This window comes from Chelmon rostratus, chromosome 7 (genome assembly GCF_017976325.1).
Source record: "Chelmon rostratus isolate fCheRos1 chromosome 7, fCheRos1.pri, whole genome shotgun sequence".
NCBI classification, from domain to species: Eukaryota; Metazoa; Chordata; class Actinopteri; order Chaetodontiformes; family Chaetodontidae; genus Chelmon; species Chelmon rostratus.
Window position 1 is genome coordinate 6,468,912 of NC_055664.1, and position 16,862 is coordinate 6,485,773.

A 16,862-nucleotide genomic window follows, 5' to 3' on the forward strand; every position below is an offset into this window, starting at 1 on the left:
TTAATGTACTTTCAATTTTCATGTGAAACTGTTGAGCTGATGTTTCATCACGGCGCCTTCTCTCCCCTCCCCTCTAGTCTGCATGTGGTTAACCCAGCTCTCACTCAAAAGACACTGCATGTTCTCTTAAGTGCTACATGTGCCTATTTTTTCCCTCTGCAGCACTGTTTCTGTCTTCTGCTCAGAAATAATGAATCGTAAAAACTGCAAAGCTGCCCTGAAAATGCTTCGCCACAACTCTGAGATTCTCTGCCTGACAGATTTTATCTTGCAGCTGTGGAAGAAATGCACACACAGATGCATACACTCAGCTTTGAATCCATCAGTTAGAGACATTAATATATAGAAAAACTAGTAGAAATATGAGAGAAAGAACAGAGGCTGGATTGACTGAGAGCATTCATTTTTAACTCACATCATGCTGGTTATACAGCAGACCTGCATCTCATCAAAACCGCAGCTAGAGGTGTTGCTGATTGGTCAACATTTCCGTGGCAAGATGATGCCATGTTATGGTTTTCCTTTTACATGAAGTGCTGTCACCCTTTCTGTTTAATCATTTCCAGCCATCACCATGATCTGTACAATGAAACTGACCAATATGGCTGCCACCAATGAACCCAAAACAGGCCAAAACCAACTAATAACCTCTGGAATGCGAGTCAGAAAATGATCCCTTCTGCTTCTCAAAGCTTTCCTAACAACTGTACAAAATGAAGACCATCACACATGTGTGACTGGTTTTCAACCATGCTAACAACATGACTCAATGGACAGAAAAGCTCAGTCAGCCTGTTTGTTGTTCCGCCTCTTTGGTCCTGTGATTTTAGTGAAATGTCCTAAAAAGTTCTCTTAGTCTTGCTTCTTGATCAGTCTTATATTCCAACCAATCACATCTGATGCAACAAGTTCATTAGGGCAAAAACTAGGTTGAGACCACATGAGCACTGTTCATATAAAAGCCTATGGATGGTAACAAATATGAAAACATGTAAAAGAATTTCATTAACACGCATCACCAAGCACTTCAAATCAACCACCTTTATTGCTAGCATGTATGGATGTGTAAATCAGGTTAAACAGTAAAAGATACACAATAAAAATGGTAATAAAGTGGCCAATCAGACTGAGGGTAGCCAGTGCCACATCATCCCATCATTCATCGCATACCATCAGGCGAACTTTCACAACTCCACCGTGTTTTTGCAAAATTACTCAACCTTTCCATCCTGAAACTACAGCAAGTTGGGTTTACATGTAGAAGAAATGATGGCAGCAATACTTCAGATGGTGGTGCTACGAGTCAGAAGTTATTTAAGTTACGAAACTTGGTGCATGTGTACAATATGTGGACGTATTCAAATGCTTAAGCAAAAAAAGACCGAAAAGGCCACAACGAAAGTCAACATCATCAGCTTTACAAAGGCCAGGTTTATTGCAGGTTTTTTTTGCATTTGGTTTCCATTCTTTTGTACAGATGTTAATGTAAATGTGTCCACCCCCTGTATTTTCTATATCATTAGGCAACAATTCATGCTTTTTTCAGAAAGCCCACATTGTTTCCTATGAAACAACACCGTCTCATACTTCACTACACCGTATTTAAACTATTCTTGCCCATTTAGGCTCCTTGTGTCTCTGCAGCACTCTATCTATCCCCTAAGATTTAAAAGGCAAAACCACCTAATGAGCAACTCAGGACCTGACTGCAGAGAGCACAAAGTTACTGTTATTTTATGCATCATTTCTCGTTCATTTGCTTGTTGTTCCATTTACATCCGAGAACATTGTGTTAAAATACGTTATAGAAGTCAAATCAAACAAGAGCAAAAGGTTAACATGAAAAAATGTTATTTTTACATTTTAAAAGTTCCACATAAGCAATTATCCTTTTGTTACATCTACAGCTACCTCGGTTCACCTATCAGGAAGTACTTTTATGAAGTCGCTGACCAATCAGGCCAACAGATTTTGGCTTGGGGGAAAGATGAAGTGAGTTGAAGTAGCTTGGCCCAAAGCACTGCACCAGACGTTTGGAGACAGTACTGTAGCTTGTCCTATAATGCAGCAGAGTCATGCCTGGGTTTTGGAGATATGAACCACCTTCCATGCTCTGTGGGAACATGTGGTGCTGAAATGTAGATATACTTGAACATGTCTGAACTGCCCCAGACAGAAGTATACAGCTGAGACAGATGTGGGGTAATGAAAAAATAAATAAAATAAAGGAAAGTAGATTGATGTCAGTAAAGTGCAAATAAGCGATATAAACAGGACAAGAGCATAAAACACAGGGCTATCCCATGAGGTTGTTCAGGAGAATTAAATGTCTGCGTTTGGAAAATGAGCTTCCTTCCAAACAAAAAGCCTGGTATCATAATCTCCCTTGAACGGCCAACTGTGCAGAAAAATGACATCACTACGGTAGCTTTTCTGAAAAAGGGAACTTTTTTAAGACGTTACTCCTCCTTTTTGGGCTCTGGTGCCACCGATGCAGAGCTGGCCTTGGCTGCAGCTCCTCCTTTCTCACTGGCCTTGTCCTGGCTGTCAATCCTGGCGTGCTCCCGCTTCACCAACTCTTCCAGCTCCGCCTGCAGAGCAGTGATGGCAAAACAAGCGATTCAACATGACTAATGGCCGGAGACGCGGAGGACAGAGTGGTGAACAGAAAAGAGACTGTAAGAAAGCGAGAAGCAGCTTGTGCTCTTGCGTTTATCAAGAAGTCCCTCCACAGTGGTGACCTGGGACCACAAGATCACACAGGAAAATCAGAAATAGGTTAGCCTGACATTTCAAAAGTTCTCACCTTTTTTTTTTTTTGCTTCTGCTGCAGGTCTGCACTGACAGGGCTTTGTGACTACCGCAGGCGCGCTTCGTACTAAATTGTTTAAATTATATTTAGACATATCAGTGTGGCTGCATACAGATACTTCTACATGAGCTCTACCAGTAACTTGATATTCAATATCTTGAAACTAGACTGCTTACATGCCAAATGCCATTAATGTTCAATGACCCTTAAAGGCTTATTTGCTTTCTTTCTGAGTGAAAGATGCTAGGATGACACCACTCTCATGTTTGTAGGCCATAACTAAAGCCAGCAGGTGTTTAGCTTAGCTTAGCGTACAGACTAAAAACGGGGGGAGAGCCGGGGGGGGAGTAAAAAAAAACTCACTGTTTACTGTTTAACACTCTGTGTCTTGTGATTTAATCTGTACACAAACAGTTGAGCAAAAACAACATTTTGTGGTCAGGTCCCGCAGCATCTCCGCTGGTTGCCTGGCAACCTGACTCAATAGGAAGACTCAAGGAAGCCACTGTGACCAGCTGTTGTTCACAAAGAGCAGTTAGTCCAGCACGTAACTATAAATAAAACCATAAATTGTGTTTTTCACATTTCTATTTTTGCACAGATTTAACAAACTAGATACAATGAGTTAATTAGTGAACTTAAGCGCTGTTGGTATGTCACTTTTTATTTCTTACAATGGAGATAAAAATACTGACTGGCTGACACATGAGCCTGTTTTTATTAAAGTACAACCAGTGGCAGTGGTCCCCAAACGGCACTCCCTGAGGTAAGTCCAGGTGTGCCGTGGGATTTTGTGACAACCATACATTATTATTGCAGACAGAATGGCAACATAAAACTTATGGTTAAACATATGGGATTCAGCATTTTGGATCCCACACAGTGAGGGGGCTTCCAGTGACCCCACAAATATAGAAAAACAAACACAAATTTTTCTGTCTCTCTTCTTTTCAGTTGCATTACCTCATTTTCAAATGCGTGACCTGTCTGGTTTAAACGGCTGTGTTGCTGCGTTGATGTTATTTCACAAACGATTACCTCTTCGCTGAAATGATTACAATATTAGGCTGTTTACTCTCAGAGTCGTGGGATTTTTCTGCAGCAAACAGACTGTGCTCACGCAAGAAGTACGACCTCAAATGAGCACAGGATCTGTGAAAGGTGATTGTGTAACTAACCTTCCATCCCAGCAGGTCAGCTAGAGCCAAACAGCCGTCATCACATGTACTGATGTGAGCTACGTCTCTGGAGAGAAGGAAAAAGGGGCCACTATGTTAGAACCTGGACATGGCTCCATATCACCTCTTCATTTCCAGCACACATACAAATATTCCAACACTGACTGTCCACCAACACAAATGATTTTATTTTTCTCTTCTTTAACATCTTTTACTCTGTTGATAAGCCAGTAAAATGCACTTCGCTAAAGATTTCTGTTTAAAAATTTGAAGCATGTTTCTTAAATATTGGTACCATGAATGAGCAACAACATCTGAATGTTATGACTACTCATTGATTGGGTGATTACTGATTAAATGACTTACTGAGAAATGGGTTTAAGTATGAATTAATGAAAAGTAAAACAGAAATGTAGTATAGCACATTTGATCTCATTAAATCCTCAACATGGATAAAGCTTTGGCACTCTCCGGTGGTCAAAAGGTAAACTGCATCATGTCAGTTAAAGCTAATCCACAGAATACATGCAGGTTTAATATAAAAAAAATATCAGTCACTATTGATCATTATGTCCCAGTTTATACTTTTTTGCTTTCTCTGTATCACCTGTATGCCTTGTCTGAGTCAAAGTCCATCCCTCCTCCAAAACCCAGCAACCCAAACAGAGGATCAGCCTGCACAGAGAAACACACAGACAAAGCTGCACAGAAATGCCAAGAAACACATCTATAATAGAAAAAGCAGCACGGATGAAGGCAGAAAAGGGATGATGGAGGGGTGAAGGCTCACCTGTCCTGCCTTCTCCATGTTAATGAGAAGTCTAGGGCAACTTTTCGAAACCCTAAAGGAAAGAAAGGGGCAAAAAAAGCAATTACTTCAATGATATTTCAGCCATTCAGCTAGCTCTTTACCAGAGCAATCTACAATAAGTTTCAAAATGTGGATGAGTAGTAGGGATGGGAACTGATTTTATTGATACCAATGCCATTATCGATTCTACCCAGCGGTCTGATACTTTATCGATTTCCTCATTGATTCCTGATCAGTTATCTGTGTGGAATAAAAGCTTTTCAGTGTCAACGTAACTGGAGTTGAGCTGGCTGCAGGCTGAGAGCCAGCTGCAGCAACAGTCTGTCTGTCAACATCTAAAATGGATGAAATGCAAGAATATTTGTGCAGCATTCGTTTCTTCAGTCAAAGAAACAAAACTGCTACGCCTGCCTGTGTGACACTAATGCTATCATACTATGAAATATTTACCCTCAGTAACGGACATGCTGCTTGACTGGGAAGCTGTGGCACTCATGCATAGCATGTCAAATACATGGCTTTCCAAGAATTCAAGCCCATGTTGCTAAGAAAAATGTGTGTGACATGAACTGACATTGCATCTTTTTTCATGAAATGAAGCCACGCTTTGACAGAAGTTTCAAGCAGCATAGACGCATGAGCTTAAAATCACTGTCTTGCAATGCGCAACTGTCAGAAAAACATGCCGCCATCGCTGAAAGGATTTCATAGGTTAGGAGGCATACCATTCCCACTGATTTGACCATTTAGAACCGGTTCCTAATTCCCATCCACAAGACAAGCCTTTTGCTGGAATCAAGCCTGAATCTTTCATTCTGCAGGATGGTCTCACCTGCTGCTAGACTGCAGCACACTGCCAGATTATCACTGCAGCTGTGTCTATGATCAGCAGTGGCTTGCAGGAATATGACACTTGATATGCAGTACCTGCTGACTAGTCCTGCAAATGGCTGGACCTGTAGAGACGTCCCCATGATAATGAGAAGATCACAGCGAGGAAAGTCCTGACAGGTAGATAAAGACAGTGAAAAGAGAGTATTTCTGCAGAGGTATTGCATCACATTCTCTTTAAACACGCATGCATGCATGCACTGCCATGTCCTCACCATTTTCATTGAAGTGAAGAACCGGACAGGTAGATTCTCTCCAAAGAAGACGATGTCTGGGTGAAAAATGAGCACGGGACACAGAGGTATTGAGATATATGCTGACACAATTATCTAGCAGTCATTTTGTCATGTAAGCAACAGATAAAATAGAGTTTGTTGGTAGATCTTTTTGGAAGGAGAACGAATAAGAAAATTACAAAACACAAGTAAGAAAGTGCTTGCAGAACAAAAACGGAAACTAGAAAAGCAATAACGAGACAGACAAAGATCCACTGACCTGGCTTGACCAAACTGCTGCACTTGTCACATCGGGGAATGTCATCAGAAAAGATTTTATCTGCAAGGCAGAGGGAGGAGGTCAAAGTCCCAAATGGCTGAAGTCACAACCTTGTAATCTGATGCTCCAACATGTAAAAGCTAAAAAAAAGACACCTTTCATCCACTCCAGGTTGTACTCCTTGCGGCAACAGAAGCTGACACAGTGGGACGTGTAGAACGTTCCATGAGCTTCAATTAGATCGTCTCCCTCGAGGCCGGCCACGCGCTCCAGAGTGTCAATATTCTGAAAGAACACGTACGTGTTAATGTCAATACAAAACCGCAAAGACTCAATGTACTGTATGTGAAGTGGGGACTCTTTTTCTTACCTGCGAGTAGCAGCGTCTCAGGAGCCCCTTGTCCTTCAGCAGCTTCATGAAGTAATGACAGATTGTCGGCTAAACACCGAGAAAAGTCAACCACAAGAGAACAAACACCTCTGAAGCCTTTGTTTTGTGAAGACACATTTTATGCTTAAATATTCTGATATATTTTTGATTCTATAGAGTTATTATATTCATTACAATTATTTGAGGCACACAAGGCAGCAAGAAGTGTTTTGTACCTTAAACTGTCCTGGATAAAGCTCCTTGGCTAAGGCGAAGAAAGGCTCTGGATGTTTCTGACAACAAAGACAGAGAAAAGTGTTACACTTTATTGTAGCGACAGTGAAGACTGGAGTGAGCACTGCCTCATATCACAAGACAGCATGGTCTTCAGATGACTGTACAAGTGCACACCAAGCAATTAGCCACAGTGGCTAAGAGGTAGTGGTCCATCTGACGGAAAAAATTAGGTTTAATGTGCTTGTTTTTTTTTTTCTTGAGTTTAGGTACCGACACTGTTCAATGGCTTTCAGAGCTCTTTCTCAAAAGTTACAACAAAAAATTGCCATAATCTTCGCATCTGTTATTATACTAGAACAAAACTGAAATCCAAGAGACTTGGCTTCTTAGTTACACTGTGGATTAATCAGGTTAGAATTAAGATGAAGGCAAATATCAATAATGTAATTTCAGTTCTAATCTTTCAAAGCTGCCAGGGGTTTTTGAGGCCCCTGAGAAAGCTATTATATACTGCAGTGTGTCATTCTCCAAACCTTCAAAGAAAGCAATCTTCACACACCTTAAAGTAATCGATTTGGAAGATGGCCTCTGGGTAAGGCAGGTTATATTTCTGCAGGTTTGCATACAGGCCAGTTCCTGGCGAGCGGAAATCAGGGATCCCGGCCGCTGAGGGTGGAGATGGTGTTGAGGGTAACAGATTAAAAAATAACCAATAATAATTTAAAAGCAGTTTGATACTTTTAAATGTTTTATCTGTGATGTTCAAATTGAGATACTCACATGTGGATATTCCTGCTCCAACCATGCAGAGGATGTTTTTACCTGTGTGGATGCAGAGACACATCTGACTTAGATCAATAACAACTGCATCATTATAATAGTATGACGCAAATCAATCCACTGTGGTCAGAAATAATGGATGAGCTGAATGGAAGCAGGCACAGACTCACATTTTCCGCTCTTTATGTACTGTGCCACTCCATCCAGAGTCAGCTCATCCAGAACTTTGTCTGCTGAGCCGAGGCCCAGGGTGCTGGAGAAGAGGTTTCGCAGGAAGTCCACTGGCGGGAGCAAATACAAGGACCAAAAATAAAAAAATAACTCTAGAATACAATGCATACACAAACCAACCAAAAGCAACTAAAAAAAGTACATCATGAAATAATAAAATGAATGTCAGAAGAACATCTACAGTATGATGGCATGTGTATGAGACACATGATGTAATAGGTGTTGCATTAAATGGACAACAGTTGTCGAAGGGTGTAAATCTCTATTTGTTTTCTGACACCACTGCACCACTTCCGGACATGGCATTATCCTCACATACTCTGTGAGTCTCCTGCAGCCTCTTCCTCACTGCTGTCGTCGGACTGCTCCTACAACGGACACAACGTTGACATTAATCATGTGACTCCACGAGGAGAAAGCCTGTTGTTAATGGCTGTTTTCTTCATCTGAGATTTACGTTATCAACACCTGCCCTGTCATACCATGCTTTGTGTGAGTGTCACAAAGCAGCAGCTAGCTGACTATAACCCCACCTATCGTTTAGTTCCCTGCTAACTCCCAGATAAATTGGCTTTCTCACCTCCGGTTCAGGCGTTACCTCCTCCTCTTCTTTTTTAGGATGTTCTACAAATGAAAAATTAAATACCAAGTTAAACTCTGCCTCAGCAAATATTTCCCCATGTAAATGGTCATGTTAGCTAGCAGCACAACTAACCAGACAAGCTAGCGCGGTGTAGAACCGTCTGATTGTCTGAAGTTATAACTCGATTTTCACATCAGACAGTCATCCTACCTGATGCATCAGACATTTATCCGTCTACTGAGGACCTTTAACCACAAGGATCCGAGCGACAATTGGCTTAAATTCCAGATTTTACTAAGTTACGACAGGTATCAACTGTAGCTACCGCTCAGCTGGGGGGGTCTTGTTTTTGTCCGTCAGAAACAGGGTCCGTGTTTCTTGTGTACCAGTTCCCATAGATTGGTTCCTACCGCGGATCTAACTACTTAGGGCTCAGTTACTGTCACCGAAAACTCTATATATTCAACAAACTCACTGCTAATATACATGGGTGACATGAGAAATTTATGTTTTTTACATGCATTATTTTGCATACAACTTTAAAGAAGACAATGTTATCCGAAATGCGCTGTGAAGAAGTAGCTCACGCAAGTTCTGTTGACATGAAAACTGGCCTCCCAATCATTGCAGATGGTATCTTTACATACAAAATTAGAAGAGATTTCTTCATCTCCATTCACTCTTGTGTCCCAGTCTCACTGGTGTGTTCATCCATCCACTGTGGGGTCTGACTCTGCTGCAGTACAAGGCTCACACTGGATTATGGGCTTTAGTTTCCTCACATAAGCCTCCAGTGAAGATTAGAAATATGTGCAGACACACTGTGTTGGGTGGCCACATGCTTTTCATTGTCTGTGAAACAGGACTTGTGGATTCACGGGTAAAGGTCATACATTTACAGCAATCCTGATATTGAACAATAAAATCTTTATTGAGTATATTTACAATCATATTTACATTTCAGCAGAAAATCATTACTACATATGCTGACAAGGAGTAACTAGCTTCACACAGACATGATTTTGCATCATAAATGTGCACACATGACAACAAGTTGATTCTGGAAGAATACAAGCAGACTGCGATGATATACGCACACCAGAGATGACAATGGCAAAAAAAAAAAAAAAAAAAAAATTTCAAACGAAACTTCAGACAGAACATTTTTGTGCCACGCTTGCTGTATTCTTTTTTCTTAATGTGCTTATATCTAATTGGATGATGCCACTGTCCAATCAAATATGAGTTTTTAGCAGGTTCATCAAGACTTGATGTTAGCGGACACTGGTGTGGTCCAAAACTGAAAACAAGCTGTGATGGCTGCGTTGCTGCAAAAATCTGACTCACGGCCTCCCCTGTTCTTATGTCAGGTGTTTCCTCTGTACGTCTCTTTGCTCCATCACTGTCCTTTCTGTCAGGCTACGGTGAACTGACAGGAGCGCTCTCTTAGAGGTCTCTTTCTGAACTCCATGCCGGTCCATGCCCTACCTCTGCTCTTGCATTTGCTCCTCGTACCCCTCTCCTCTCTCCTGCCTCAGGCTGAAGTCGTAGCCAGCAGCTGTGATCTGGCACTGGGGTAACATCTCCTCCAGCAGGATAATGACCAACCCAGGACATGAGATCCCAGGGAGGGATGACACATCTAGGCGTTGTAGTCCTCTGCAACACAAATACACACACAACACAAAAAGGCAGGAAATTAATGCAACAGTAGGGTTTTGGAAAGAACAAATAGGCTATGTTGTGAGTCTTTGGGGAATTACTTGAGATTCCTGAGTGCTGCCAGGCCGCCTATAGTGATGCGTGGACAGTGAGAGATGTCCAATTCCTCCAGGGAGTCCTGAAATAAATGGAGCCTGGCCAGGAACCAGTCGTCCACTTCAGGACATCCTCGTAATGACAGAGTCCGCAAAGATCGCTGCCCCTCTGAGGGAGGACAAAGTACTTAAGAAACACTTTACTTAAAAGCTAATTATTATAGAAATGAATGAGTACATGGCTGACAGAGTAAGACAGACTAAAAAAAAGAAAAGAAAACAAGGCTGAGCTGGAGCTCATTACCCAGGTTCTTCAGTCCTCTGTAGTTGATGAGTGTGGAGCTCATGTTTACTTCCTCTAAGGGTGTGTCTTTGTAATTCAAGAAGTCCCAATTAAAGTTGCCCTTCTGGTCTGTACGGAACCACTCTGACTGGCCAGCATACCTGAGGACGCAACACAGACCATCACACGAAAGCCTGATCACAGCGGCACATTTGAAACCTGTTTATTAAATTGTAATTTTTGCAGCATTCTCACAGATTATATGCAACTATGTAACAACATGTAATGCTGCTTACAATAATGCTTAACATCTTCATAACTGCCAGAAAGAGTGATACGAATATCACAATACCAACCCCATAAAAAACAGGTTCAGAAACCATTAGCTGTGCTTCTTAATGGCATCTTTAAGAGCTGTGTTTAAATAAATTGTGTGATCACCTGAGACAATATTTTCAAATACAGCCAGAGGGTTGGCATGAGCAGTAATTTAAAAAAGGAAGAAAGATCTTCTTTAATCTTAAACCTACAGTGTATCCATACGACAGATAACAGTGCAATGGCAAGAGAACAAGGCACTTACCTAAATCCTCCCTCCATACTCAAGACATAATATGCTGCTGCTATGTCTGGCCCATAAAACTTCTGAGTGTAGCCATAGTAACTGTGAGAGACAGTGGGGAAAAGTCAGTGATGGACAGCTACAGTAACTTGACAAATTGCATCTGAAATGGACTTAAAGCACCGCGTCATGGCAATCATTTCACTGATCCTGAGACCTACTGAAGTTCATTTCATTCACTCTGTTTCAGCTGAAGTCTCAGCAACAGCACTGCCTAAATGGTTCTTACGCGTGCTTCTTCTGAATGCTCTTCCTCTTCCGCAGAGACCTCCAGCTCAGGAGATCCTCCACCTCGTAGAAACGCTGGGTGAGGAAGAGGAGAAGCCTGGTGTGCAGAGGAGGCGGAGACGCTGACTTGGAGCTGTGCGGCCGCCTGCCAATGATGAGAAGAGCCGACCGCTGGCAACATCTGTGTAGAGACTGAACAGAGAGACTGAGAGGAGGGACGTGGACAGGAGACAGTGACCGCTGTCCTCCAGTTCTTCTCAAGTAAAGCGGAGAATATGACAAACAAAAGAAACGACATGTCTACAGTTAATTTAAAAAAAAGCATTCATGCTCTGATATCAACACAGTGTGCTGGCTCAGCCGCTTTGGTCTGCTTGTTGCATACAGCCACATGAATGTAGACATTCAGTCCTTTTAGCTAACTTCAGTTGCATTCAGCATGTTGTGAGTGAGTTAGCGTTAGCTTTAGCTTTGTAGCAAAATGCTATCAGCCTATTAACTGACTACTGACAAATGTCTACTGATCAACAGACCGATTACCTGGCACTTAAAGGGATCAAGTAAAATGTTTAAAATTATTCTGGTAAGTTCAGTAATTACTGGAAATGTGAAGGTTAACTGACCATAATGCGAGCCGACATGATAGCGCCGTCCAACGGATAGTCGTGAGGGCCAAACGTTGCACCTCCGCATTATTAGAATTGGGCTGTTGTTCATCATGTGACCGCAGAGTGTCGCTCCATGCACGTCTCTGGTGCTGGCCAGGTAATAACAAGTGAGGCACAGAAATCTGGGCCATAAGCAGCCTCGGTGGGCCCCCTTCCCCTTTTTAATATACAGCCACAATACACAATCAGCAACATGCATCTGCAGGTTGTTAGGGCCGTCAGTAGACTAATACGTTGAGATGTTTTAGAAAGTCTGTACACTCTTTTCTGATCACACTGTGATTACTGTGTGAGGCTTTCTATGCAGTTCAAGAACATTATTAATTAAACTCTAAGAAATATATATAGAATATATACAAAAACTGACTGGAATTAATGCAGGGTGTAATGTTAAATAACTACGTTCTGATGCTGACAAAGGTTTATTTCTTTAAACACAGCAGTGAAACTGATCATATTTTAAGTCATTAGTTGAGAAACATACACTACTCATTGTTAGTGTTAGCAATTGTCATTTCAACTGCTGCAAATGACTGCTTGAACTGCACCTTATGAGCTGAGTTTGTCTGACATCCTCAGTAACATTAGAAGATGGTGGACCTGATGGACACTATTAGCATTATGCATTACCAATAAACATTTTCAGGGTTTTCGGGCAATTTCCAGGCTTTTTGAGGGCCCTCACCATGTTGGGGCCCTCCTAGTTCCACTATTCTTTGTCTTCACTACAACATCTCTGTGTGCAAAGAAAAGTGAGTGAGAGAAAGAACCTGAACAGAAAAAGAGGGGACAGAAGAGTGCATTCGGTTTGTGGGATGCATCTCTGCCACCGCCATCTTGTGCCCATTTTCTTGCCCGTTCATGTAGTAGGAAGACTTTTCTGCTGCTTTTGGATGTTATAATGCAAGAAATGTCATAACCATGCAGCAGGAAGTAACATTTCACAGGTGCAAAGTTATTTTACAATATTTTACACACATTGAATCTAATACATAAATGATGTTAAACTGGCATAAAATCAAATGGCTAAGTTAAGTTGTCTTATATCAGACAACGAAAAAAATGATGCTGAAAATTATATTCACCGATCATTTTCAATCTTTTTATCAAATCTTTTACATTTCTATGAAATTAGAGCTAAATCTGTTTTGTTCATCTCTCTTGTATAAACATGCAGCCCTAAGTCATTTCCCTGGTGTTTGATTTTCAGTTATATAAAACTGTAAGATGTTTTTCAGACTGTAACTGTTACAACTCTGCACAACCCTGCTGATACACTGGATTTTGTACATCGTGGTCACCTTTTCAATGACATGATTACTTCTATAAATCCATCAGAGGTTCTGTTAGATACAAAATATGGTTTGTCAAATGCATTCTTCAACAGAAATACTTTGTAATGCCTCCTTATGTGGGGCTCTGTGTACAAACAACACACACACACACACACACACAAGTAACTCCAGATCAATATTGCTGGTCTATTCAATTTTCCTCCAAGCATTCTCTGAATTTTCATGTTAATATCACAGGGAGAGAAGACAGCTTGAAACCCTACTCGTCTGACAGATGTGTCGCCAAAAAACAAGCATACCGACACCACACCCACTCTGCTTCTGCCAAGCAAACACACAAGCATAGATCTCCCCAAGAGTCTGCACACGCTCACAGTGAGCATGATGTGACAGACGGCTCACACCTGCTGGTACAAACAATTAGCGAATGAGATCATGGCTCGTGCTTTTATCGTGTGTTTGCAGAGGATTGGCATAGATAGGAAGCAACAGTGGGGTTAGGTATGTTCAGTGGTTGAAACTCAATAGTGACCAACATAAGCAAACATGTTAATATTTTACTGTAACACCATGAAGATTTATGTTTGTATTGTGTTTAAAAGATGGGTAATTACATAGTAAATGTAAAGTCAGGCAAACTGCTTACATTTCATTAGTTCCTTGGTCTGGGATAGGCTCCAGCCCCCCCGTGACCCTGCAAAGGATTCAGCGGTGTATAGATAATGGATGGATGGATGGATAGTTCCTTGGTATTAGTCGTCAGATTCTCATCTGACAAAACAATGGAAAGATGGAGGAAAAGGCAGTGAAAGAGTCACAGTCTGTGTGGTCTATGTGAAGCCTGTGCAAATTACATTACTGAAGGGTTGGTTGAATGAGCAGATGGACCAATGAAGTAAAGAGTGACTGGCAGAGGGAATGAATGAATCGATTGGGGAATGGATGGTGGAATAGATTGATTGCTTACTGGACCAGCCTTTCAATGCTCCACCAGAATGGATGGACAGTTTCTGTGGTGCGAGTGCCTGCAGAACACCTACTGTGTGTGTGTGTGTGTGTGTGTGTTCTTGGGTATTCATGTGTGACTCCTACCTACAGGGAGATTGATGATAATCTATTCTGATCTGTTTGAGCTTTAGGAATTATCCGTTTTGCATGCAACTCCGGTTGAAAACACCTCGAAACAAATCGATTTTTATCATTCTGTGATGACAGTTTGTTTTTTTATATCAACCCCCAAGAATATTCATGCATCAGATCAAAAGCATTTCTCTTTGAATTTTATCTTGCAGTATTTTTGATGAGATGTTTGTTCGTATTGTTTAACTGTGGATCGATGCACTGTATTCATACTCGAATGTGTTTGTTTATATTCATGAATTTTTGATTTTGCCTTAATGGATTTTTGAAAAGCGAGCCATGCAGTGGCTTAAAGTTTGAGGTCAAAAAAGTGCAGTCTACAAACATATAGGTGGCTATTCTGTGTCCCATAAAGAAAAAATGTTTCAAAAAGCTTTGCCTTCTTGAATATCACCAGTAGTATTGCTTAAAAGAGTAGTGGCATTACATCAAATATGGCTTTCCTATCCTTCCCTCAGTTAACAACAGAAATACACGAGCTGTATGCAAGCCCTGCGCCCATCCACTGTGTGACATCCACACCCGAAAACGTGCAAAAGCAGCAGTCCAGTTCCTCACAGCTCTGCAATTAACAAAGCAAATCCAAAGTAGAAGAGGATCATGACCTGTTTCCACGTATGACTGTGCATTTTGTGCTCCACTGATTTTCTTTCTCTTTCTCCCCTCCACAGTGAGGTCAGGAATCAGGTAAACAAGAACATGCCCGGAGCTGGTAGGTATCACTGTTTTCTTGGAGAGGTTTCATGGGGTCATAGTAAAGCTGGAACAAATAACAACAACAACAACAACAACAATAATAATAAACTTTATTTGTATAGCGACTTTTTACTTTTCTAGAGATCCCAAAAACTCCCTTTTACTCTTTGTCAAGATTAGGATGGCATCAAAAAACACACAGTGATACATTATCAATGTTATTACTAACACCAGAATATTACTATGCCGATTAGTGGTTTCATACATGTTTGGTGATTTCAAAGCTGTCCAGTAAATTATCAGGCTCCACAGCTTTGGAGTCATTCTTTTTGTTGATATGAATGTTCAGATCTCCGTAACGATTAGCACTGTTAATTCTGCTTTGACTTCAAAAGCCAGGTATTCATATCATGATGACTAATAAAAATTCTAACTTTGAGGACCAGCCTGTTTCAGTGCTGTTATAACAGGACTTGCTAGCCAATGATCTGACATTAGAAAGAGTTAAGTTCAGCTGCAGGGATTCTGTGACAGGACTGACTGGCTGTGACAAATTTATGATCACTATTAGGTATGTTTAAAGAAGCGCTATGGTGTCTGTCTCAATTCTGGTGACACTTGAGTGGTGATGTCTGTTATTTATTGTTATTGTTATTTAATAGTTCACCAATCTGACTGAGCTTCAGAGTGGCAGCTTTAACAAACTCCTTGATTGGTGATTGTGGTGGATGTGGGGAAGGGGGCATTGTATCCCTGATTGGGACAGAGACATCCTCTGACTGCCTCAGTGAGGTGGTGCAGAGGGTCGGGCAAGGAGTGACAAATACAGGCTGTCTGCCTGTTTGTGCCTTCAAGCTTATTTATGCATTTTTGTTTTGGCATGCTAAGAGCATGAGGTAGATTGGCACTGAGCAGTCTGTTACTGATGATGTTTGGATGTATCCCATCAGGCTTAAAGCAGTCCCTACAATTACAAATCATATGGAAATTGTCAGTCAATTGCAGCCCTAACTGATTGATCTTTTCATGTAATAGTAAATTGAATTTGGTTTGACGAAACAAGTAATTTAAAAATATCCCCTTGGGTTTTCAAAAAATTGCTTAATGGTTTTCCTGTCCTCTAGAGAAAAAGAAGCATTATCCTTATTAAGAAAACCATTTTTATCCTTGTGAGTTGCTGATGTTCAACTCTAAGATTGAGCAACTTTAATTTCAGTATAATTATGTTAATGGGTGGCAAGAAAATGTTTGTTAGAATTACGGGTTCTTGAGAATGAAACACATTGTCTTAACAGAATTGATCCAGTTTGAGTTTATCAAACGTCTGAAGAAAGTTAAAACCAGATTGTAATCTTGAGTTGACATGAGCTGGAGAAAAGCCAAAGAGGACATACAACATTGTATCATCTTCACAAAAATTAAAATTATAAGTCTGTGTTGGAGTAATGATATCATTAAACTAGATTGTAAATAATAATGGAACCAGTAAAGAACCTTGTGGCACACACTTGGTTGTTAAAATGGAGGGTAAAATGATGCCATCAGTACAGATTGTTAGTTTTCTACCAGACAAATATGCATGAAATTAGTTCTGAGCATGGTCATTCAAACCAAGACAGCGTAATTTCACCAAATCAGTTAATCAAGAAATAATAGACAGATTAATTGATAATGAAAATAAATGTTAGTTAAAGCCCTGGGTGATAGTCCTTCTCATTACACTACTCTGCCTCACTTAAATCCACCTTAAAATGCAGTCCTTAAATTGATATAAGTCCATTATTC

The 16,862-nt window shown here is 40.9% G+C and overlaps 2 protein-coding genes across 2 annotated transcripts; both read right to left on the reverse strand.

Annotated features, from left to right (window-relative positions):
• Nucleotides 1-1,026: 1,026 nt before the first annotated feature.
• sirt2 (sirtuin 2 (silent mating type information regulation 2, homolog) 2 (S. cerevisiae)) lies at nucleotides 1,027-8,740 on the reverse strand. Its single transcript, XM_041940393.1, has 16 exons — nucleotides 8,599-8,740; nucleotides 8,386-8,429; nucleotides 8,125-8,173; nucleotides 7,745-7,855; nucleotides 7,575-7,616; nucleotides 7,354-7,460; nucleotides 6,794-6,850; nucleotides 6,558-6,626; nucleotides 6,343-6,472; nucleotides 6,188-6,247; nucleotides 5,908-5,963; nucleotides 5,729-5,805; nucleotides 4,781-4,832; nucleotides 4,598-4,665; nucleotides 3,991-4,057; nucleotides 1,027-2,591 (listed from the first exon to the last, which is right to left on the reverse strand). The coding sequence occupies exons 1-16, from the start codon at nucleotides 8,612-8,614 to the stop codon at nucleotides 2,460-2,462; spliced, it is 1,137 nt and encodes a 378-aa protein (XP_041796327.1). The 5' UTR covers nucleotides 8,615-8,740; the 3' UTR covers nucleotides 1,027-2,459.
• Nucleotides 8,741-9,385: 645 nt separating this feature from the next.
• dmac2 (distal membrane arm assembly component 2) lies at nucleotides 9,386-11,942 on the reverse strand. Its single transcript, XM_041941235.1, has 6 exons — nucleotides 11,902-11,942; nucleotides 11,280-11,470; nucleotides 11,012-11,092; nucleotides 10,450-10,589; nucleotides 10,152-10,314; nucleotides 9,386-10,047 (listed from the first exon to the last, which is right to left on the reverse strand). Exons 1-6 carry the CDS (start codon nucleotides 11,917-11,919, stop codon nucleotides 9,873-9,875), a joined length of 768 nt encoding a protein of 255 aa, XP_041797169.1. The 5' UTR covers nucleotides 11,920-11,942; the 3' UTR covers nucleotides 9,386-9,872.
• Between the last annotated feature and the right edge of the window lie 4,920 nt (nucleotides 11,943-16,862).